Raw genomic sequence first — 18029 nt, forward strand, 5'->3', positions numbered from 1 at the left:
AAGATATCATCTTCCACCTCTACCCGTCCCGTGATGTACTTAAATGTCTCAATCATGTCTCCCCTCTCCCTACGCTCCTCGAGAGTGTAGAGCTGCAATTTGCTCAGTCTTTCTTCGTACGGGAGACCCTTTAGCCCCGAGACCATCCTGGTAGCCATCCGCTGAACCGATTCAACTCTGAGCACATCCTTACGGTAATGCGGCCTCCAGAATTGAACACAGTATTCCAGATGCGGTCTCACCATGGCTCTGTACATTGGCATCATGACTTCAGGTTTCCTGTTGACGAAGCTTCTCTTGATACAGCCTATCATTTGCCGTGCTTTAGATGCAGCCTTCTCCACTTGAGTGGATGCTTTCATGTCCGCACTGATGATTACTCCTAAGTCTCGTTCTGCCGTGGTCCTGGCTAAAGTTTCTCCATTCAGGGTGTAAGTTCTGCAAGGATTTCCGTTGCCGAGATGCATGACCTTACATTTCTTGGCATTGAAGCCCAGCTGCCAGATCAAGGACCAACTTTCTAAAGTACGCAGGTCTTGCTCCATAGCATCCTGAAGATTATAGCCGTTTACTACATTGCATAGTTTGGCGTCATCAGCGAATAAGGTTACCTTGCCTTGGAGCCCTTGAGTCAGATCCCTAATGAATATGTTGAAGAGGAGTGGGCCCAGGACCGAACCCTGTGGCACTCCGCTGGTCACCTCTGACATTTTAGAAAGGGTACCGTTGACCACCACCCTCTGAAGTCTGCCACTAAGCCAATCTTTAACCCATGCAGTTAGAGTCTCTCCTAATCCCATAGATTTCATCTTGTTCAGCAGCCTGCGGTGTGGGACGCTGTTAAACGCTTTGCTGAAGTCCAGGTACACGACGTCCAGGGACTCTCCTGAGTCTAGTCTTCTTGTTACCCAGTCAAAGAAGCTTATTAGATTGGACTGGCATGACCTACCCTTGGTGAATCCATGTTGGCTGGGATCCCGGAGATTTCCCTCGTTCAGGATCGTATCTAATTTATACTTAATTAGTGTTTCCATGAGTTTGCACGCTATTGAGGTGAGGCTTACCGGTCTATAGTTCGCAGCCTCAGCCTTGCAACCCTTTTTATGTAGAGGAACGACGTTGGCTGTTTTCCAGTCCAACGGAACTTTCCCCGTACTTAGTGAGAGATTGAAGAGCACCGCCAACGGTTCTGCCAGGACATCTCTCAATTCTCTGAGCACTCTTGGGTGTAAATTGTCCGGTCCCATGGCCTTGTTTACCTTTAGCCTTGCCAGTTCGTTGTAGACGTCCCCAGGAGTGAACTCAAAGTTCTGAAACAGGTCATTCACGTCTTGTATTATCATCAACTGTGGTCCGTGTCCCGGTGCTTCGCAGGTGAAGACTGAGCAGAAATATTCATTTAGTAGTTCTGCTTTTTCTGAATCCGCCACCGCGTAGTTTCCGTCCGGTTGTCTAAGGCGTACTATACCGTCTGTGTTCCTTTTCCTATCGCTGATATACCTAAAGAAGGATTTGTCCCCTTTTTTAATGTTTTTTGCCAGAGTTTCTTCCACTCGACGTTTGGCCTCCCTAACTGCTGTTTTGACCGCTGCCGATCTGGTCTTATATTCTACTTTAGTTTCTCTTCTCTGGGTGCGTTTGTAGGAAAGAAATGCTTTTTTCTTCTCCTTAATGAGGAGTGAGATCTCTTCAGTGAACCATTGGGGTTTGTTGTTTCTTTGCCGTTTATCTACTGATTTTATGTAGCGATTAGTTGCTTCGTGTATGGATGATTTCAGGTACGACCACATAGTTTCCACATTGCCGGTCTCTGCTTGGTCCTGTAACGTCTGATGAACGTGATCTCCCATACGTGCGAAGTCGGCGCACCGAAAGTTGAGCACCTTTGTTTTTGTAATTGATTTAGGGGATCCTTTCCCAATGTTGAACCATACCATGTTATGGTCGCTGGAGGCTAGCGTATCTCCTACCGAGACCTCTGAGATGCTTTCCCCGTTTGTGAGTACCAGGTCTAGGATCGTCTGGGCCCTAGTGGGCTCCGTTACCATCTGTCTGAGATGTACTCCTTTTATGGAGTTCAGAAGCCTCCTGCTGCTGCTGGTTGCTGCTGAAAATGTGTTCCAGTCTGCGTCAGGCATGTTGAAGTCCCCTAGGAGCACAGTGTCACCCCGTAGAGTTATATTCTCTATGTCTTCAATTAATTCTGCGTCCATGTTTTCCGGTTGTCTTGGAGGTCTGTATACCACACCAAGATACAGGCATTTTTTACTACCTCGTGCCAGGTTAACCCAGAGGGACTCCCCGGTATACTTGACATCAGTGATCCTGGTAGTTTTGATGTCTTCCTTAATGTATAGTGCTACCCCTCCACCTAACCTGCCCTCTCTGTCCTGACGAAGTAGATTGTACCCCGGTATAGCCATATCCCACCCATGTGCGTCAGTGAACCAAGTCTCGGATATTGCCACCATGTCTAGGTTGGCATCCCTTATTTCAGTTTCTAGTTCTAGAATTTTATTGCCTAAACTGTGTGCATTAACATACATGGCCCTCCACACTTTGTGTTTGCTGAGTCCCTGTAAGGCTATTCCTGACCGAGTCTGTGTGGCTCCAAGAGAACTGTTTGCATATTGGGTCCTTACCTCGGAATCTGAGTGTCGACTCGTCCCATCAGGATAGTTCCTTTCCACCCCAGTATATGAGTAGGTCCCCTCCCCATATACTGGGGTGGAAAGGAACTATCCTGATGGGACGAGTCGACACTCAGATTCCGAGGTAAGGACCCAATATGCAAACAGTTCTCTTGGAGCCACACAGACTCGGTCAGGAATAGCCTTAGCTGCATGATAAATACATTCTAAGATGGCTAAGTATTAAAATGCACAAACATGTCACAAATGAGGCCTACAGAAAACAATCAAAATGTCCCAATATGCACAAAGACTCCAACATTTCTGTATTTGTGGGGAGGGGGGTTGTTTGTTTTTTTATATGTAGGTCCTATCTGCAAAAGCATTCGCAAAGTTCACCTCTTGTACTGTAAATAGTAAAATTTACTGCACTATATAAAGCAATTCATTAATTCAGCATACAGTGAAAACTGGCATATGACAGTAGTGTGCAGCACAAATGAAAATCACACCTCATCTTTGCAGGCCACATTTTGGAAAAAGATAAACTACATCTTTCTAAGGTGTAGCTAGCCAATCCTGTAGCTGTATTTGTATTTATAGCAAAGTTTCAGGCACTATCCCACAGGCAATCTTATGGGCTTCTTTATCAACAGGCAGCTTGCAAAAATGCTAGGCTACCTTTAGTACACCACTCCTCCGCCAACCAAGACTAGGATGAAACAAACTTCACCTTCTTGTACCTCTCCATCAGACATCACAACAATAAAGGGAGAGACATGTGGAAAGTATCAGTCATTGCTTCTTTCTATAATCTTGAGATCATGGTTCATTGTTTCTGTGGCCTTGGGCATGACACTTAGCCCTCCACTGCCTTATAATGTAAGCCCACTGAGGAAGGGAACTACAGTGTAGTTACCTAGTGCACTGAAAGCGCATGCGCTATTTAATGCTGCGCATACCTCTCCTAGAAAATCTTTTTACACACTTTGTCACACACCTGAAAATATCTTCAAATCTCCAATTTTTAACCTGGTCCAAGTTCACTGTTTTCAGCATACCCCTTCAGAATGGGCACCAGGACTAACACATAAAATAAGATGTTCAGTTCATACGAACTTGGAGGCCCCTCAACCCGGGTAAAACCGAAGTAGAGGGATGAAGCTAAGGCTGATACTTGAGAGAAGGAAAAGATGCAGCGAAGAAAACAAAAAAACAACCTGGAGAAAAACTGTTGAGCAAGAAGGTTCAAGGCTCTGAAATCCCCAAGACTACATTTTATCTGTATGACAGAGGAAAGCTTGAAAGTAAGGATCAGAAGAAGGGAAGAACTGGTAGGGGAGAGAGAGCGCCTTAATATAAGATGGAGGGGGGGACAGTCTGTTATTGAGAAAGATATGGGGGAAGCCACTGCTTGCCCTGTATCAGTAGCATGAGATATTGCTACGCCTTGGGTTTTGGCCAGGATCTGGATTGGCCAACGTGAGAACGGGCTACTGGCCTTGATGGACTGACCCAGTCAGGCTATTCTTATACGTTCTTAAGTGGAAATTGGTGGGAAGCGCTATTGGGGGGTCCACCGCTGCTCCACTCACCCCCTGCGAGTCCTTCACGAAGTAGCTGCCGCTGGAGCCCTGGTAGATCCTCTCCGGGAAGATGCCGCGTTCGATGGCGGCATCAGCCCGTCGCACCACCTCGGCGAACTCGGGGTCGTCCGGGAAGTCGTTGCGCTCCCGCTGGGCCTGAGCCGCCGCCGAAGTCACCGCCGCCCCTAAGCCACGGGCCTGAGACCTTTCGAGCAGCGGCTGCCGCTCCCGATCCCGGGCGCCAGGAGAGCCAGGGGGCGAGGGACCGGCAGCCGACGCCGCCGCAGCGCAGGGAAGCCGCACCACCGCTCCGGGCAGGCGGCCGGCGGCGGGGCTAAGCTGGGCCCCCGCAGGCGAAGAACCGCATGGGAACGTATAATCCGGATGGTCCCGCACCGGGGACACCAACGGGCTCGATTCGTCCATGTGAACCGCCAGTGACGGAAGCCGTGATGCACTGCAGAAACGTCCGGCGGCACCTGCTAGAACACCGCCGTCAGCTGACAACCAGCTGACTCACGTTCACTTCCTGAGCGGACAGCCAATGAGAAGTGAGGGAGCGTGCAAGGCGGACATAGCCACGCCCCGTTCTAAAGGGACCATAAAAGCGTGTGCGCCGACGTCTCTGCTTCTGCTTCGGAGAGAGACGCGCTTTTGGGAGTGGGCGGGGCTTTGGGCAAAGCACACTTTGCCTGTAGCAGCAGCAGCAGCAGCAGCAGCCGCCTTTATCGGGATTTGGGGAAGTCACTGCGGCGGATGGGGACTGGCTTTACTTGAAGAGAAATGAGCCAAGCTGTTGCCTTGAAGAGCATCGGAAGTGTTGGGATGAAAGAAACTGGGGTAATGAGTCAAGAGAGAAGAGGAGAAAGGAAGAGCTTCTGGGAGCTGAGGCAGAAGGTTACAGAAAATGAATGTAAAAGGAAGATGCGATGAGAATAGCCTGATGATTAAAAAAAAACAACCCAGTGGTGTTGAGGCTGATGCTAGGATGGATGGCTTTGGAGCCCTGTGCCCCGGGAGTCTGACTGACTGAAGCTAAAGGATGCTACCAAGCTTTGGGAATTTCTTTTTAGACTTATTATATATGAGGGAAAAGAAGGGTAAGGAATCTATAAATCACTTAAAAAATATAATAATAATAAAAATTATTGGTAAGTGCTCAGTAAAACACCACTTTCATATCGGCATTAAATGAAGCAGTGTACCACACATCATTGCACCCTCCCTAGATAGTCAATGATCACTAAAGTATATGTCAAAAAGATTTTTAAAAAGACGTTACTTATCTTGACCAGGAAGAGGTTGTGTGGTTGCAAACAATAGTATCACTCTTAGGTTTCACTGCTTCATGATCCGTAGTCCTGCGGTGCACACCTCCAAACCCCCAATGGGAATAGTAAAAAAAAAGATAATTCAGCCAAACGCCAACTAACATTAATGTATACCTAACTATTCGTCCCCTCAGTCCACGCCTCTCTCACTCCCCCCCCCCCCAGTAGGGGGGGGGCCTTTACAGAAACAGAGAATTCTTGGTGAACTTTCTTCCTCCAGCTCTGAGATCCTTATCACCTTGCAGATGCTAATTAGTGGTTTTTCAATTCTGTGCATCTTCAGGATGGCGTCTTTGTATGCTGAAAGTTGGCAAAGGTGACCTTTCAACAATCCAGCTGCTTGGTTCCCATAACTCGGTTCAGAGACAGGGAGTAAATGTTTTGGTACTAAGTTCTCTCATCTCGATATACCCACATCATCCTGCAGGGATCCTTGCTCATTATAAATGTTTTATGGCTTTCCAGGGTGCCTGGCATATGAAGTCATACAGCACTGATAACAGTTCAGCAGAACCTTGGAGAAATATCCTCCCAGCAGGGAATGGAGACAGGAACTTTGCAGCACAAAGGCCAGCTGGGTTAGCATTTCAAAGGATACATGTGTTCACAGACAGCAAGGTACAGGCTGGGCCTGGCTATGGGAAAATATAGGTTTAAAATGTTTGTAGTGTCCATCATACACAAGTGAGGCCAGTATGTCCAGTTTATTCATCTGTATATCTAGGTTATCCATTTCAGTACCTAGCAGAAACCCAAAGAGTAGCAACATTCCAGAGCTAAGATTGTGATGTCATAATGCCTCATTCCACCAATGCCTAAGAGACAAACTCATCAGTGATGTCACAATGGTTTGCTTGTCCTATATTTGGCTTACATTAGAACATAAGAGCTGCCATACTGGGGCAGACTGAATGTCCATCAAGCCCAGTATCCTGTTTCCAACAGTGGCCAACCGAGGTCCCAAGTACCTAGTTAGATCTCAGGTAATAAAACAGATTTTATGCTGCTTATCCCAAGAATAAGCAGTGGATTTTCCCCAAGCCATCTCAATAATGGCCTACGGACGTCCCTTTTAGGAATTTATCTAAACTTTTATGAACACTTTCATTGTGGAGTCTCTTTTTCCCAATGTGAGTGAGCAACATCCCAGAAGTTTTTGGAGAGTGGAGTTTTTTTTCTTTGACCAATGATTTGGGTGGATTAACTGCATTTGTCCTTAGATGCGATAGCAGTGATTCTCAGCTACTCAGTTGAGTAGCTTGAACGGAGGTCTTTTTTTTACCACTTAGATTTATCATATATACTAAAATATAAACTGAGATTGGAGGTCTCGGTTTATATTTGGGCCAACGCCCATCCCCCCTCCTAGACTTATCACAGGCCTCTGCTAGCTGCCTGGCTCTGCACCCTATCCCCCCTTCCTGCCCTATCCATTGTACCTCCTCTCTGCCGCGTACCTGGAATCCCTGGTGGTCCAGAGGTGTAGCGGACAGGAGACAGGTTTTCACGCTCCTGCCCCACTGCTAAACCAGATGGTTGCTGCTGCGAGTTGTGGCTTCAGCTGTACCGAGCAGGTACATCCTATGTGAAATGTACATGCCAAGATGTAGACAAAACAGGTCTAAGTGCCCCAAAGGTGACCAAACTGACAAGGTGACCGTTGGAGGGTTTAAGGCAGGGGTGTCCAACCTTTTGGCTTCCCTGGGCCCCATTGGCCGAAAAAAAATTTCTGGGGCCGCACAAACGCTGCAGCAAGACAGAGGAGGGAGCCAGCAAGACAGTAAACACCCAGGGGCAGCAGAGGAAAACACTACATCACTCTCGACCGGGGCTGCACAAAATATTTCACGGGGCCACATGCGGCCCTTGGGCCGCAGGTTGGACACCCCTGGTTTTAAGGCATGACCCCTCCTTACACCCTCAGTGGTCAAGACCCCCTCTCATCAGACAGAGATAGGGGAAAAAACCAGCATACTGAAGGCTTACCATCAGCTGAGATCAACAGAGGAATCCCCATCCTTCACCAAGACCCCCCCTGACATCCCCGTCTCCCCCATACCTGCTGATGACAGATAGGCAAGAAGGAAGCTCACTCGCTTCTGCCTACGGGGCCACATACTGCGAATGATGGGCCTTCCCCTTCCCAATGCATCATAGGATGCAGTGGGAGGGACCTAATGCCCTGATTGTATCAAAATGACGATTTTCAACCAATCAGGGCACTTAGGCCCATCTCACTGCATCCCAAGATGCAATGGGAGGGGGAAAGCCTGTCATTCGCAGCATGTGGAGCCCTAAACCCCTGTGCAGCAAGGTCATGACCCTGAAAAGAAGGCTTTGATCCCATTGAGGTCCCCACCCAGAGTCTGAAAAGCTCTGCTGTATACACCACTTAGCAGGAAGCAGTGATGTACTTCAGCGTTAAGTGGCGGCATTTCTAAGCATAAGATTTTTTTTTTTGCAGTAAAATTTCATTATAGGGGTTCCTGAAAAAGGGAGTTTTCCCTGAAACTGAGCGCTGTAGAACCAACCTATTTGATGTGTGGAAAAGAAGAGAGACTAACTAATTTGCAAGATAAATGAAAATATCGATCCCACATGCAGGTAAGCATTTTTTGGTTACCGTGTTTTCAGTGACCCTCTCAGCCCAGCTGTCCCTGTTAACTTTTTTGTTTCCTTACAGGCACAGGTAAGTTTTTCTCAAAAGCTTCAATGCTTTCTTAAATGTGGTCAATAATTTTTTTTAAAAAGTATGCAATAAATTGTGCAAGCCAAAGAAAATGTTATTAAAAAGAACTTCACTGACTCCACAGCTCTTGTACGTTGGGTACCATTGAATCACTTCAGGGCCTCCATTGAACTTCCCTAGTCTGGACCTGGATCCTTGTGGGACAGGAACTGTACCTACTATCCTGATTTAACCATATAAAAGGAGGCAAAACCTTATCTTTCTGAATGTGTGCTGCTCAGTAAGGCCTGGAAAATGACCACCAATCGCATATCAATCAAGTGATGGTGCCATTTACAGAATATGGACCCAAGTGTCTTCTTTAGCTAAGGGGTCCTTTTACTATAGCACGTTAACCGATTTAGCACGCCTTAGTAAAAGACCCCCTAAAAGCCCTGTTTAGCTGAGTTGAAATAAAACTAATAATTGAATATGCCCTAATCTAACCTTCCTGGTGGGAGGAAGAGCTCAGCCAGACTTCAATTCAGAGCAAACTCAGATTATCACGCTATGCCACCACTCATTTTGCTGTGCACACACTTGCAGCTTTGCAGCCTTCTGCGCAGGAACTTCACTCTGAAAATGCCAAACCAGCTTAACAACAGTCGCTGGGCAAAATCTCTCCCCAGGGCCAAACAGCCTCACAGCTAGAGCACCCCCAAAAACTTCTCTGCCTCAGCAGCTTCTCCCGAGAATTCTAAAAACTGCTTCTAACCCTTTTAAACACCCTTAAAGGCAGAAATACTCACAAGAGTTTTAAAATGAGTTTCTGAGAAAATCCTTTCTGATCTCTAAAACAGTTTACCCTTTCAGACAGAAACTTCCCATAGGGCTCTGTCTCCAAAACAACTAGCTTTCCCCCCTCAGAACCTACTACTACTACCTAAAACTCAAGGAAAAAATAATTAATTTTGAAGTATCCTTTAAAATCTAACTTGGGTTTCCAGATGGGCTTCTGTTAACCCTACAAGTCTCCAAACCCAGAATGGGCTTCCAGATGCGATTCTATTAACTCCACCAAGTATCCAATCCCTGCACTTAACTAGCTACTTTATGTTTATTTTTCTATAATATGAGAATCCAGGCAACTTTCTCAGTCCTGCAGTCAGCACTTGTCTTTTCCATCATCTAAACTACTGTAACTTTAAAATTAAGCATTTTCAACTAATTTTCCCCTAATTATCTCAAAATTCAGGCTCTCATTTCACACACATCCAACCTGTACCTTCAACCAGCTTCAACTGAACCAATGATTTTCTCAATTACCTCACTCTCAATCACATTCTAAGATCTGCATGTGCAGGCAGACACAGAATTTCAAAGCTCACACTTTCTCCACATACTTATGTAGACACGTGCATATACTGTACACTATAGAGCTCTATCTCCCACACACACATACTCACTCAGCAAATGCAGCATCACTACACTCTCATTGAGGATGGATTGAGATATTCAAGTTTTACTTACATTGCTTTCAATATTTGATATTAGTCTTAAAGAATTGTTATCTTTCTTCACTCGTTCATCTCATTACCATACCCTATATGTAGTTAGTTACATTATTTATGTTATAAGAGGATTTTTGTTTGGTTGTTATATTTGATTTACTTTCATACATATGTTTTGTTTCTTTCATGCTGGTATATACAAAGACTGAGGACATTTGATGAAGTTACAGGGAAATACTTTTAAAACCAATTGAAGGAAATTTTTTTCACTTGGAGAATAGTTAAAGCTCTGGAACACGTTGCTAGAGGATGTGGTATGAGTGGATAGTGTAGCTGATTTTAAGAAAGGTTTGGACAAGTTCCTGGAGGAAAAGTCCATAGTCTGTTATTGAGGAAGACATGGAGGAAGCCACTGCTTGTCCTGTATCAGTAGCATGAAATATTGCTACACCTTGGGTTTTGGCCAGGTACTAGTGACCTGGATTGGCCACCGTGAGAACAGGCTACTGGGCTTGATTGACCATTGGTCTGACCCAGTAAGGCTATTCTTATGTTCTTAAATAGCATTTTAGGTTTATTTTAGAGCAGGGGTCCTAAAGTCTCTTCTTGAGGGCTGCAATCCAGTCGGGTTTTTAGGATTTCCCCAATGAATATGCATGAGATCTGTGTGCATGCACTGCTTTCAATGCATATTCATTGAGGAAATCCTGAAAACCCGACTGGATTGCAGCCCTCAAGGAGGGACTTTGAGATCCCTGTTTTAGAGCACAGTTCTTCAACTGCCGGTCCGCGGACCTGTGCCAGTCCGCAGAAAATTCCTGCCGGTTCGCGCAGGGCCGGCGAGATGGACGCCGTTAAATTTCCGGCCCCGGAAACCTTCTGTTCCTCCCAGCCTCGGGCGATCAGGACAGGCTGCCGAAGTCGGGCATTCCCTCTGTGAGTCTCGCCTATGTGTGTACTCGCCCCATACTTAGAAATGTGTTTACTCATCACAGACCCAGGCCCAGGATTGCGGTGTTTGCTTACCCCAGTCTCAGAGAAATGCTGATGACATAGCTCGTCAGATAAGTTGTTTGTGTTTGTGCTTGTACCCTCCCCCAACATACCTAGTTTAAAGCCTTGTGGACATCGACTGGCCCGCCTACTTCACAAGGCTTTAAACTAGGTATGTTGGGGTTGGGTACAAGCACAAACACAAACAACTTATCTGACGAGCTATGTCATCAGCATTTCTCTGAGACTGGGGTAAGCAAACACTGCAATCCTGGGCCTGGGTCTGTGATGAGTAAACACATTTCTAAGTATGGGGCGAGTACACACATTTCTAAGTCTAAGGTAGGTTCACACTGTAATTCCGGGTCTAGGGAGGGTACACACATTGCAAGCTGTACTAAAAGAATAAAAGTAGCTCAAACAGTTATTCCCCCACAGAGTACAAACACTTTCAAACCTAGGGCAGGTACACTTTGCAATACTGGGTCTAGGGAAGGTACACAAACTACAAGTAGTACTGAAAAGGTCCACGCAGCTCAAACAGGAACAGCCCCAGGGAGGCATAGCAAACATGCTACATGGAGGGCCATGTATGTCAACGCCCATAGTTTGGGCAACAAGATCCTGGAACTTGAGACTGAAATGAGAAACGCTGACCTGGATGTGGTGGCGATATCTGAGACCTGGCTCACCGACTCCCACGGGTGGGACGTGGTGATACCAGGATACAACCTCCTTCGCCAAGAAAGGAAGGGCAGAATGGGAGGTGGTGTAGCATTATACACTAAGGATGATATTAAAGTCACCAAAATCACAGATATCAGGTACACAGGGGAATCCCTTTGGGTAAATTTGGCCAGGGGGAATGACAAATGCCTGTATCTTGGCATAGTTTACAGACTCCCAAGACAACAGGATGACATAGATATAGAACTAATCAGTGACATAGAGAATATCACCTGGGGATACAGTGTTGTTGGGAGACTTCAACATGCCTGATGTGGATTGGAACACACTTTCCTCTGCATCCAGCAGCAGCAGGAGACTACTGAACTCTATGAAGGGAGCTAAACTGAGGCAACTGGTATTGGAGCCAACGAGGGAACAGGCAATACTGGACCTGTTGCTTACCAATGGTGAAAGTGTCACTGAGGTCTCAGTGGGCGACAAGTTGGCCTCCAGCGACCATAATATGATATGGTTCAAGCTCAGGAAGGGTTTCGCCAAAACTAACACATTGACCAGGGTCCTTAGCTTCAAGAACGCCAACTTTGAGGGTATGGGGGATTTCATCCATCAAGCACTACAAAACCAAGCAGGAACAGATAACGTAGAGGAATTGTGGTCGACTCTGAAAGCTACCATTCAGGAGGCGACCAATCGCTATATAAAATCAGGAAGTAAACGGCGTAGGAACAATAAGCCACAATGGTTCTCTGCGGAGATCTCGGACCTCATAAAAGAGAAGAAAAAAGCATTCATCTCCTACAAACATACAGGATCTCAGGACTCTAGAGAAGTCTATTTGACTAGAGCAAGAGCCGTCAAATCAGCAGTTAGAGAGGCCAAAATCCGAATGGAGGAAACTTTAGCAAAGAACATCAAGAAGGGCGATAAATCCTTCTTCAGGTACATTAGCGACAGAAACCGCAGCACAAGCAGGATAGTACGCCTTAAGAAACCAGACGGGACCTATGTAGAAGCAGACTCGGAAAAAGCTGAACTGTTAAACGAATACTTCTGCTCGGTCTTCACCCGTGAGGCGCCAGGTTCCGGCCCTCAACTACAAAAAAAGGATGGCTCAGTAGACCCGTTTAGTAACTTCAAGTTCACAACAAGCAGTGTCTACTGTGAGTTGTCAAAACTCAAGGTTAACAAAGCAATGGGGCCAGACAACCTACACCCCAGGGTGCTCAGGGAGTTAAGGGACGTCCTGGCGGAACCACTATCCGCGCTCTTCAATCTCTCCCTTAGTACAGGTAGAGTCCCGTTGGACTGGAAAACGGCTAACGTCATTCCACTCCACAAAAAAGGTTGCAGGACAGAGGCTGAGAACTACAGACCAGTGAGTCTCACATCAATAGTGAGCAAACTAATGGAAACTCTAATCAAACACCAATTAGATATGATCCTGGATGAGGAGAATCTGCGGGATCCCCGTCAGCATGGATTTACCAAGGGGAAATCCTGCCAATCCAACTTGATCAGCTTCTTTGACTGGGTGACGGGGAAGCTCGATGTTGGAGAGTTCTTGGACATTGTATACTTGGACTTCAGCAAAGCATTTGATAGTGTCCCTCACCGCAGGTTATTGTGCAAAATGAGTTCTATAGGATTAGGTGACACTTTGACTAAATGGGTTGGGGACTGGCTTGGTGGTAGGCTTCAGAGGGTGGTGGTGAACGGCACCCCCTCCGTAACGACGGCAGTGATCAGCGGAGTGCCGCAGGGCTCGGTCTTGGGCCCGATCCTTTTCAATATCTTTATAAGAGACTTGACTGAGGGGCTTTGCGGTAAAATAACGTTATTCGCCGATGACGCCAAACTGTGTAACATAACAAGCAAGAGCACAACGGACAATATGAAACACGACCTACTCCTATTGGAGCAATGGTCTAGGACCTGGCAACTGAGCTTCAATGCCAAGAAATGCAAAGTCATGCGAGACTTACACCCTAAATGGTGAGATCCTGGCAAGGACTGTTGCAGAACGGGACTTGGGGGTAATCATCAGTGAAGACATGAAGACTGCCAATCAAGTGGAGCGGGCTTCATCTAAGGCTAGGCAGATCATGGGATGTATACGTAGGAGTTTCGTCAGCCGCAAGCCTGAAGTCATTATGCCATTGTATAGATCCATGGTGAGGCCCCATCTGGAATACTGCGTACAATTCTGGAGGCCTCATTACCGCAAGGATGTACTGAGGCTTGAGTCAGTCCAGCGAATGGCCACCCGGATGGTCTCGGGACTCAAGGATCTCCCGTACGAGGAACGGCTGGATAAATTACGGCTATACTCACTCGAGGAACGCAGAGAGAGGGGAGACATGATCGAGATGTTCAAATACCTCACGGGCCGTGTCGAGGTAGAAGAAGATATCTTCTTTTTCAAAGGTCCGACGGCGACAAGAGGACATCCATGGAAAATCAGGGGCGGGAAATTGCACGGCGACACCAGGAAATACTTTTTCACCAAAAGAGTGGTTGATCGCTGGAATAGACTTCCACTTCAGGTGATCGAGGCAAGCAGCGTGCCTGATTTTAAGAAGAAATGGGATTGTCAGTGGGATCTCTGCACAGAGATAAATAGGGGAGGGTCATTGGGGTGGGCAGACTAGATGGATCGCGGCCCTTATCTGCCGTCTTTTTCTATGTTTCTCTATGTTTCTATGTATGCGGAAACAGGAAGTTGAAAAAAAATAGGCGGGACTCAGAGAGGGATTGCCCGACGTCGGCAGCCTGTCTTGATCGCTGCCCCTGCCGAGTTGCCGAAGAGGGCCTCGGGGAAGGTACAGGTAGAAGGGAGATGGTCAGCGTGCACGGGGGGGGGGGTGTCAGCGTGTGGATTGGGGCCATCAGCAGCGTCTGTGCTGAGTCTGCCCACGTGCAGCATGCGGCAGGTAGGGGCCTCTGGCTCGTCTTAGGCGGCAGGGCCTGCGGTGCAAAGCTGTTTTTGCTGGCTAGGGGGGGGGGGGGGGGGGGGTCGCAAGTGTGCAGGCACAGCAGGAGTAAGATCGTGGGGAGCCTTCAACAGTGGCTGTCTCTTCTCCTAGCAGCTCTGTACTTACCAGGGCAGTGATTCACTTCGGCAACTTCCCCTTTCCTCAGAGGCGGCAACGGACCCAAGGCTGCCTAAGGAAATCACTGCTGCAGGCAAGTACTGAGAGCTGCTGGAAGGAGAGGAAGCCACTGTTGGAGGCTGGGAAGCTGCTGGATAAAGGGAGAGCTGCTACTGCACCTGGAGGGAGGTAGAAAGAGAGATGCTGCTGAGAGGGGAAGAGGGAAAGGGATGGGAAGAGAGCTACTGTTGGATAGGGGGGAGGAGGGAAGGGAGAAGGAAAAAAGGAAGGAAACAGCTGGCAGGGAGATTAGAAGAGGGAAAGGGGAGAGACAAGAATGAGAAAGTAGAGAGATTGATGCTGGAAAGGGGGTCAGCAGAGAAATGAGAGAGGGATAAAGATGCTAGATCTGGTGTAGGAGAGATAAAAATGAAGAAAGCAGTGAAGCTGGAATGAATGATATAAAAAGGAGAGAGGAGGCACAGGCTGGATGGAAAGGGGAGAGGGGCATAGAAAGAAGTCAGATACATATGGAAGGGGGAGAGGCCAGACAGTGGATGGAACGGGCAGACGCTGGAAGGAAGAGTGGAAAGAAGATGAAAGCAGAGAGTGGATGGAACGGGCAGACGCTGGAAGGAAGAGTGGAAAGAAGATGAAAGCAGAGACCACAAAAGGTAGAAAAAAATCATTTTATTTCTATTTTGTCATTACAATATATCATATTTGAAATATATATCCTGCTAGAGACATAACTGGGGACTGCAAAGCCTAACACTATTCCTGTCATGTGTTGACTGCAATATTCTGTTAGCATGATATTTCTGTGTAGCATTCTGTAATAATTTGGCTTGTTCAGTTTTATTGATAGTAGAGGGGATATATGTGAAGGGGAGGGGAGACAGGGGTTTTGTTGGTCCTTGCTCTGAAAATTTATATTTATAAAATGACAATTGTACAGAATATTGTTTCTTTTTATACTTTAATAAAATACGTTCAATATAAAATCATAACTGAGGCTTGTGCAGATGGGATCTGATGGTTTGTGGGGACCGAGCTTGCGGAGACGGGGCGGAAATGTGTTTTTTTATTTCGGTCTTAGTAGTTTGCCGGTCCACAAAATAATTCTTTTATTTTTGCCGGTCCACGGGTGTAAAAAGGTTGAAGAACACTGTTTTAGAGTATGTACTTGTATGATATATTTATTTAAAGTTACATGTTTTTCGCTCTCACATCCCATATGTATTCATTATGTTTAGACAAGAATTTTGTTCCTTAGGTTAGGCCCCTCTCTTCCCTTAATCCGTTTGGTATGCAAGATCTGACTTTTCCCTTCTTGGTTCTTGAATCTTAATTATATTCCTGTCCTTTGTAATTTACACTTTCAAGTACATTTCCCCTCATTCATTGTTCTGTTGCGTCTTTGTGTCAGTCTCTGCGTCACCTGTCTGCATGACTTTACACGCTAAACGATATTCATCACGTAGCTTGTTCTTATTCTCATGAATGTCTTTTCTGCCATTGTTGTACGCCGACACAGTGAGGTCAGTTCCTTTTCTTTTGTTTTATTTATACCTGTGATTTTGGGCAAGCCACTTAACCTTCCAATGCCTTAGGTACAAAATAAGTGCCTCTACATAAAATGTGAACCACTTAGATTATAACCACAAAATAGGTGGTACTGTATATCAAATTCCATTCCCTTTCCCCTTAAAAAAAATCATAGCCAGTTTCTGTTATGTAAAGATTATGAAATAATCATAGAATCTACATAGATGTGGCAGTTTTTTCATTTGATTGCAACCCTGTGGACAATTAGTTGTAGAGGGCTGGAGTGGGGGAAGGGTGCAAAAGTAAGTGTGGCAAGAGACCTTAGGTAGAGCATGGGGCCATGGAGTGGGGCAGGCATCAGAGTTTTTCTCTTGTCAAAAGGTTGGCAACTGTACTACAGTCCACACCCCTAGTCAGGAGATGCAGGACTAGAGGAGATGGGAGATGGATAGATACTGGTCAAAATAACTAAAATGTAGGAATAGCTACTTCTGGGTTGCTAAATTAAAAGGAATCAGACAACATTGCTAATGAATTCCTCTTCTGCTCCTTCTCAAGATCTGAAATGCCTCACCCATAAATAAAACTCTCAAAACAACAAAAAACAAATTCAGACATAAAGCAAGGCTGAAAACTGTTTTATTATGCAAAATACATTTGAATTATTGAATATGATTTGATTAATGCAATCAATTATAGGTTTTCTGTAACCACTCAGGCTATTTCTAGCCACTCGCATAAATAGCATCTACATTACTGCATCACGTCACCTTTGCACAATTTCCAGCCACTTATCCACTCCGTTTAGGTGGCCCCTATTTCTATTTCAGTTCACAATTTCACAGCAGCTCTTTTCACAGATTATTATTAATACATTCTAATATTTTTAGGACCCCTGAAGAAGGTGTGCCCGCCGAAACACGGACCGTGTTGGATCTATTAGGATCAACACCTGTGGACTATCATATAGAAACATAGAATATGACGGCAGAAAAGGGCCACCGGCCCAACAAGTCTGCCCACTCTAATGACCCTCCCCCCTAAGTTCTTCCTTGAAGTGATCCCACATGCTTATCCCATTTTTTCTTAAAATCTAGCACGTTGCTGGCCTCAATTACCTGCAGTGGAAGATCATTGCAACGATCAACCACCCTTTCGGTGAAGAAATATTTCCTAGTGTTGCTATGAAATCTCCCACCCCTGATTTTCAACGGATGCCCTCTTGTTTCCGTAGGTCCTTTAAGGAAAAAGATATCTTCTTCTACCTCAATACGGCCCATAACATATTTGAACGTCTCAATCATGTCACCCCTCTCGCTGCGTTCCTCGAGTGAGTATAGCTGCAACTTACCCAGATGTTCCTCATATGGGAGATCCTTGAGTCCTGAGACCATCCTGGTGGCCATTCGCTGAACTCACTGTTTATATATATATATATATATATAATTTTTTTCTTTGTGGAGTTTTACCAATAAATCATCATTTAGAACATCTTCATCCATGGTCTTTTGTTGTTTTCATTTCTTGGATTGGTTTAATTGTGGAGTATTGGGTCTTCCTGCTTTGCTGTTTTTGCTGTAATACAAATGTGCCACATTGCAGAATTCTTTGGTTATTCTTTATTGTAACTTAATTTCTCAGATACCGTCTTACCAATGAGATCAGAATAAAGATGCATTATTACTTTATTTACATTTGGGCCTGATATGTTCTTTTTAAAAGTTTTAATCCTGTTCGCAATAAAGGCATCAGCAATCACTGTCACTCAAGGACATTATCTCGGAAAACCACAGCAGTGCAATTTCCTATGAGGCTGCTGAAATCCAGTGACATACTTTTGCAAATACAGTAGCAGACTACTGCCCCTCCAAATAATCTCTCAAAAATGGTCCCTGCTGCTAAACTGCTTTCTTACCATTAAAATGTACCCTGTTTGCTACTGCATTTTGACATCATTAACTCTAGCCTTATGTTTATTACTTA

The 18029-nt window shown here is 45.8% G+C and overlaps 1 protein-coding gene across 1 annotated transcript in view; it reads right to left on the reverse strand.

Moving 5' to 3' along the window:
• Positions 1-4751, reverse strand: part of PI4K2A (phosphatidylinositol 4-kinase type 2 alpha) — a 79057-nt gene extending 74306 nt beyond the window's left edge. Inside the window, exon 1 of the mRNA XM_033943424.1 lies at positions 4226-4751. Within this exon, the coding sequence (XP_033799315.1) occupies positions 4226-4642 (417 nt within the window). The 5' untranslated portion in view covers positions 4643-4751. The remainder of the gene's footprint in view (positions 1-4225) is intronic.
• Between the last annotated feature and the right edge of the window lie 13278 nt (positions 4752-18029).

This window comes from Geotrypetes seraphini, chromosome 4 (genome assembly GCF_902459505.1).
Source record: "Geotrypetes seraphini chromosome 4, aGeoSer1.1, whole genome shotgun sequence".
NCBI classification, from domain to species: domain Eukaryota; kingdom Metazoa; phylum Chordata; class Amphibia; order Gymnophiona; family Dermophiidae; genus Geotrypetes; species Geotrypetes seraphini.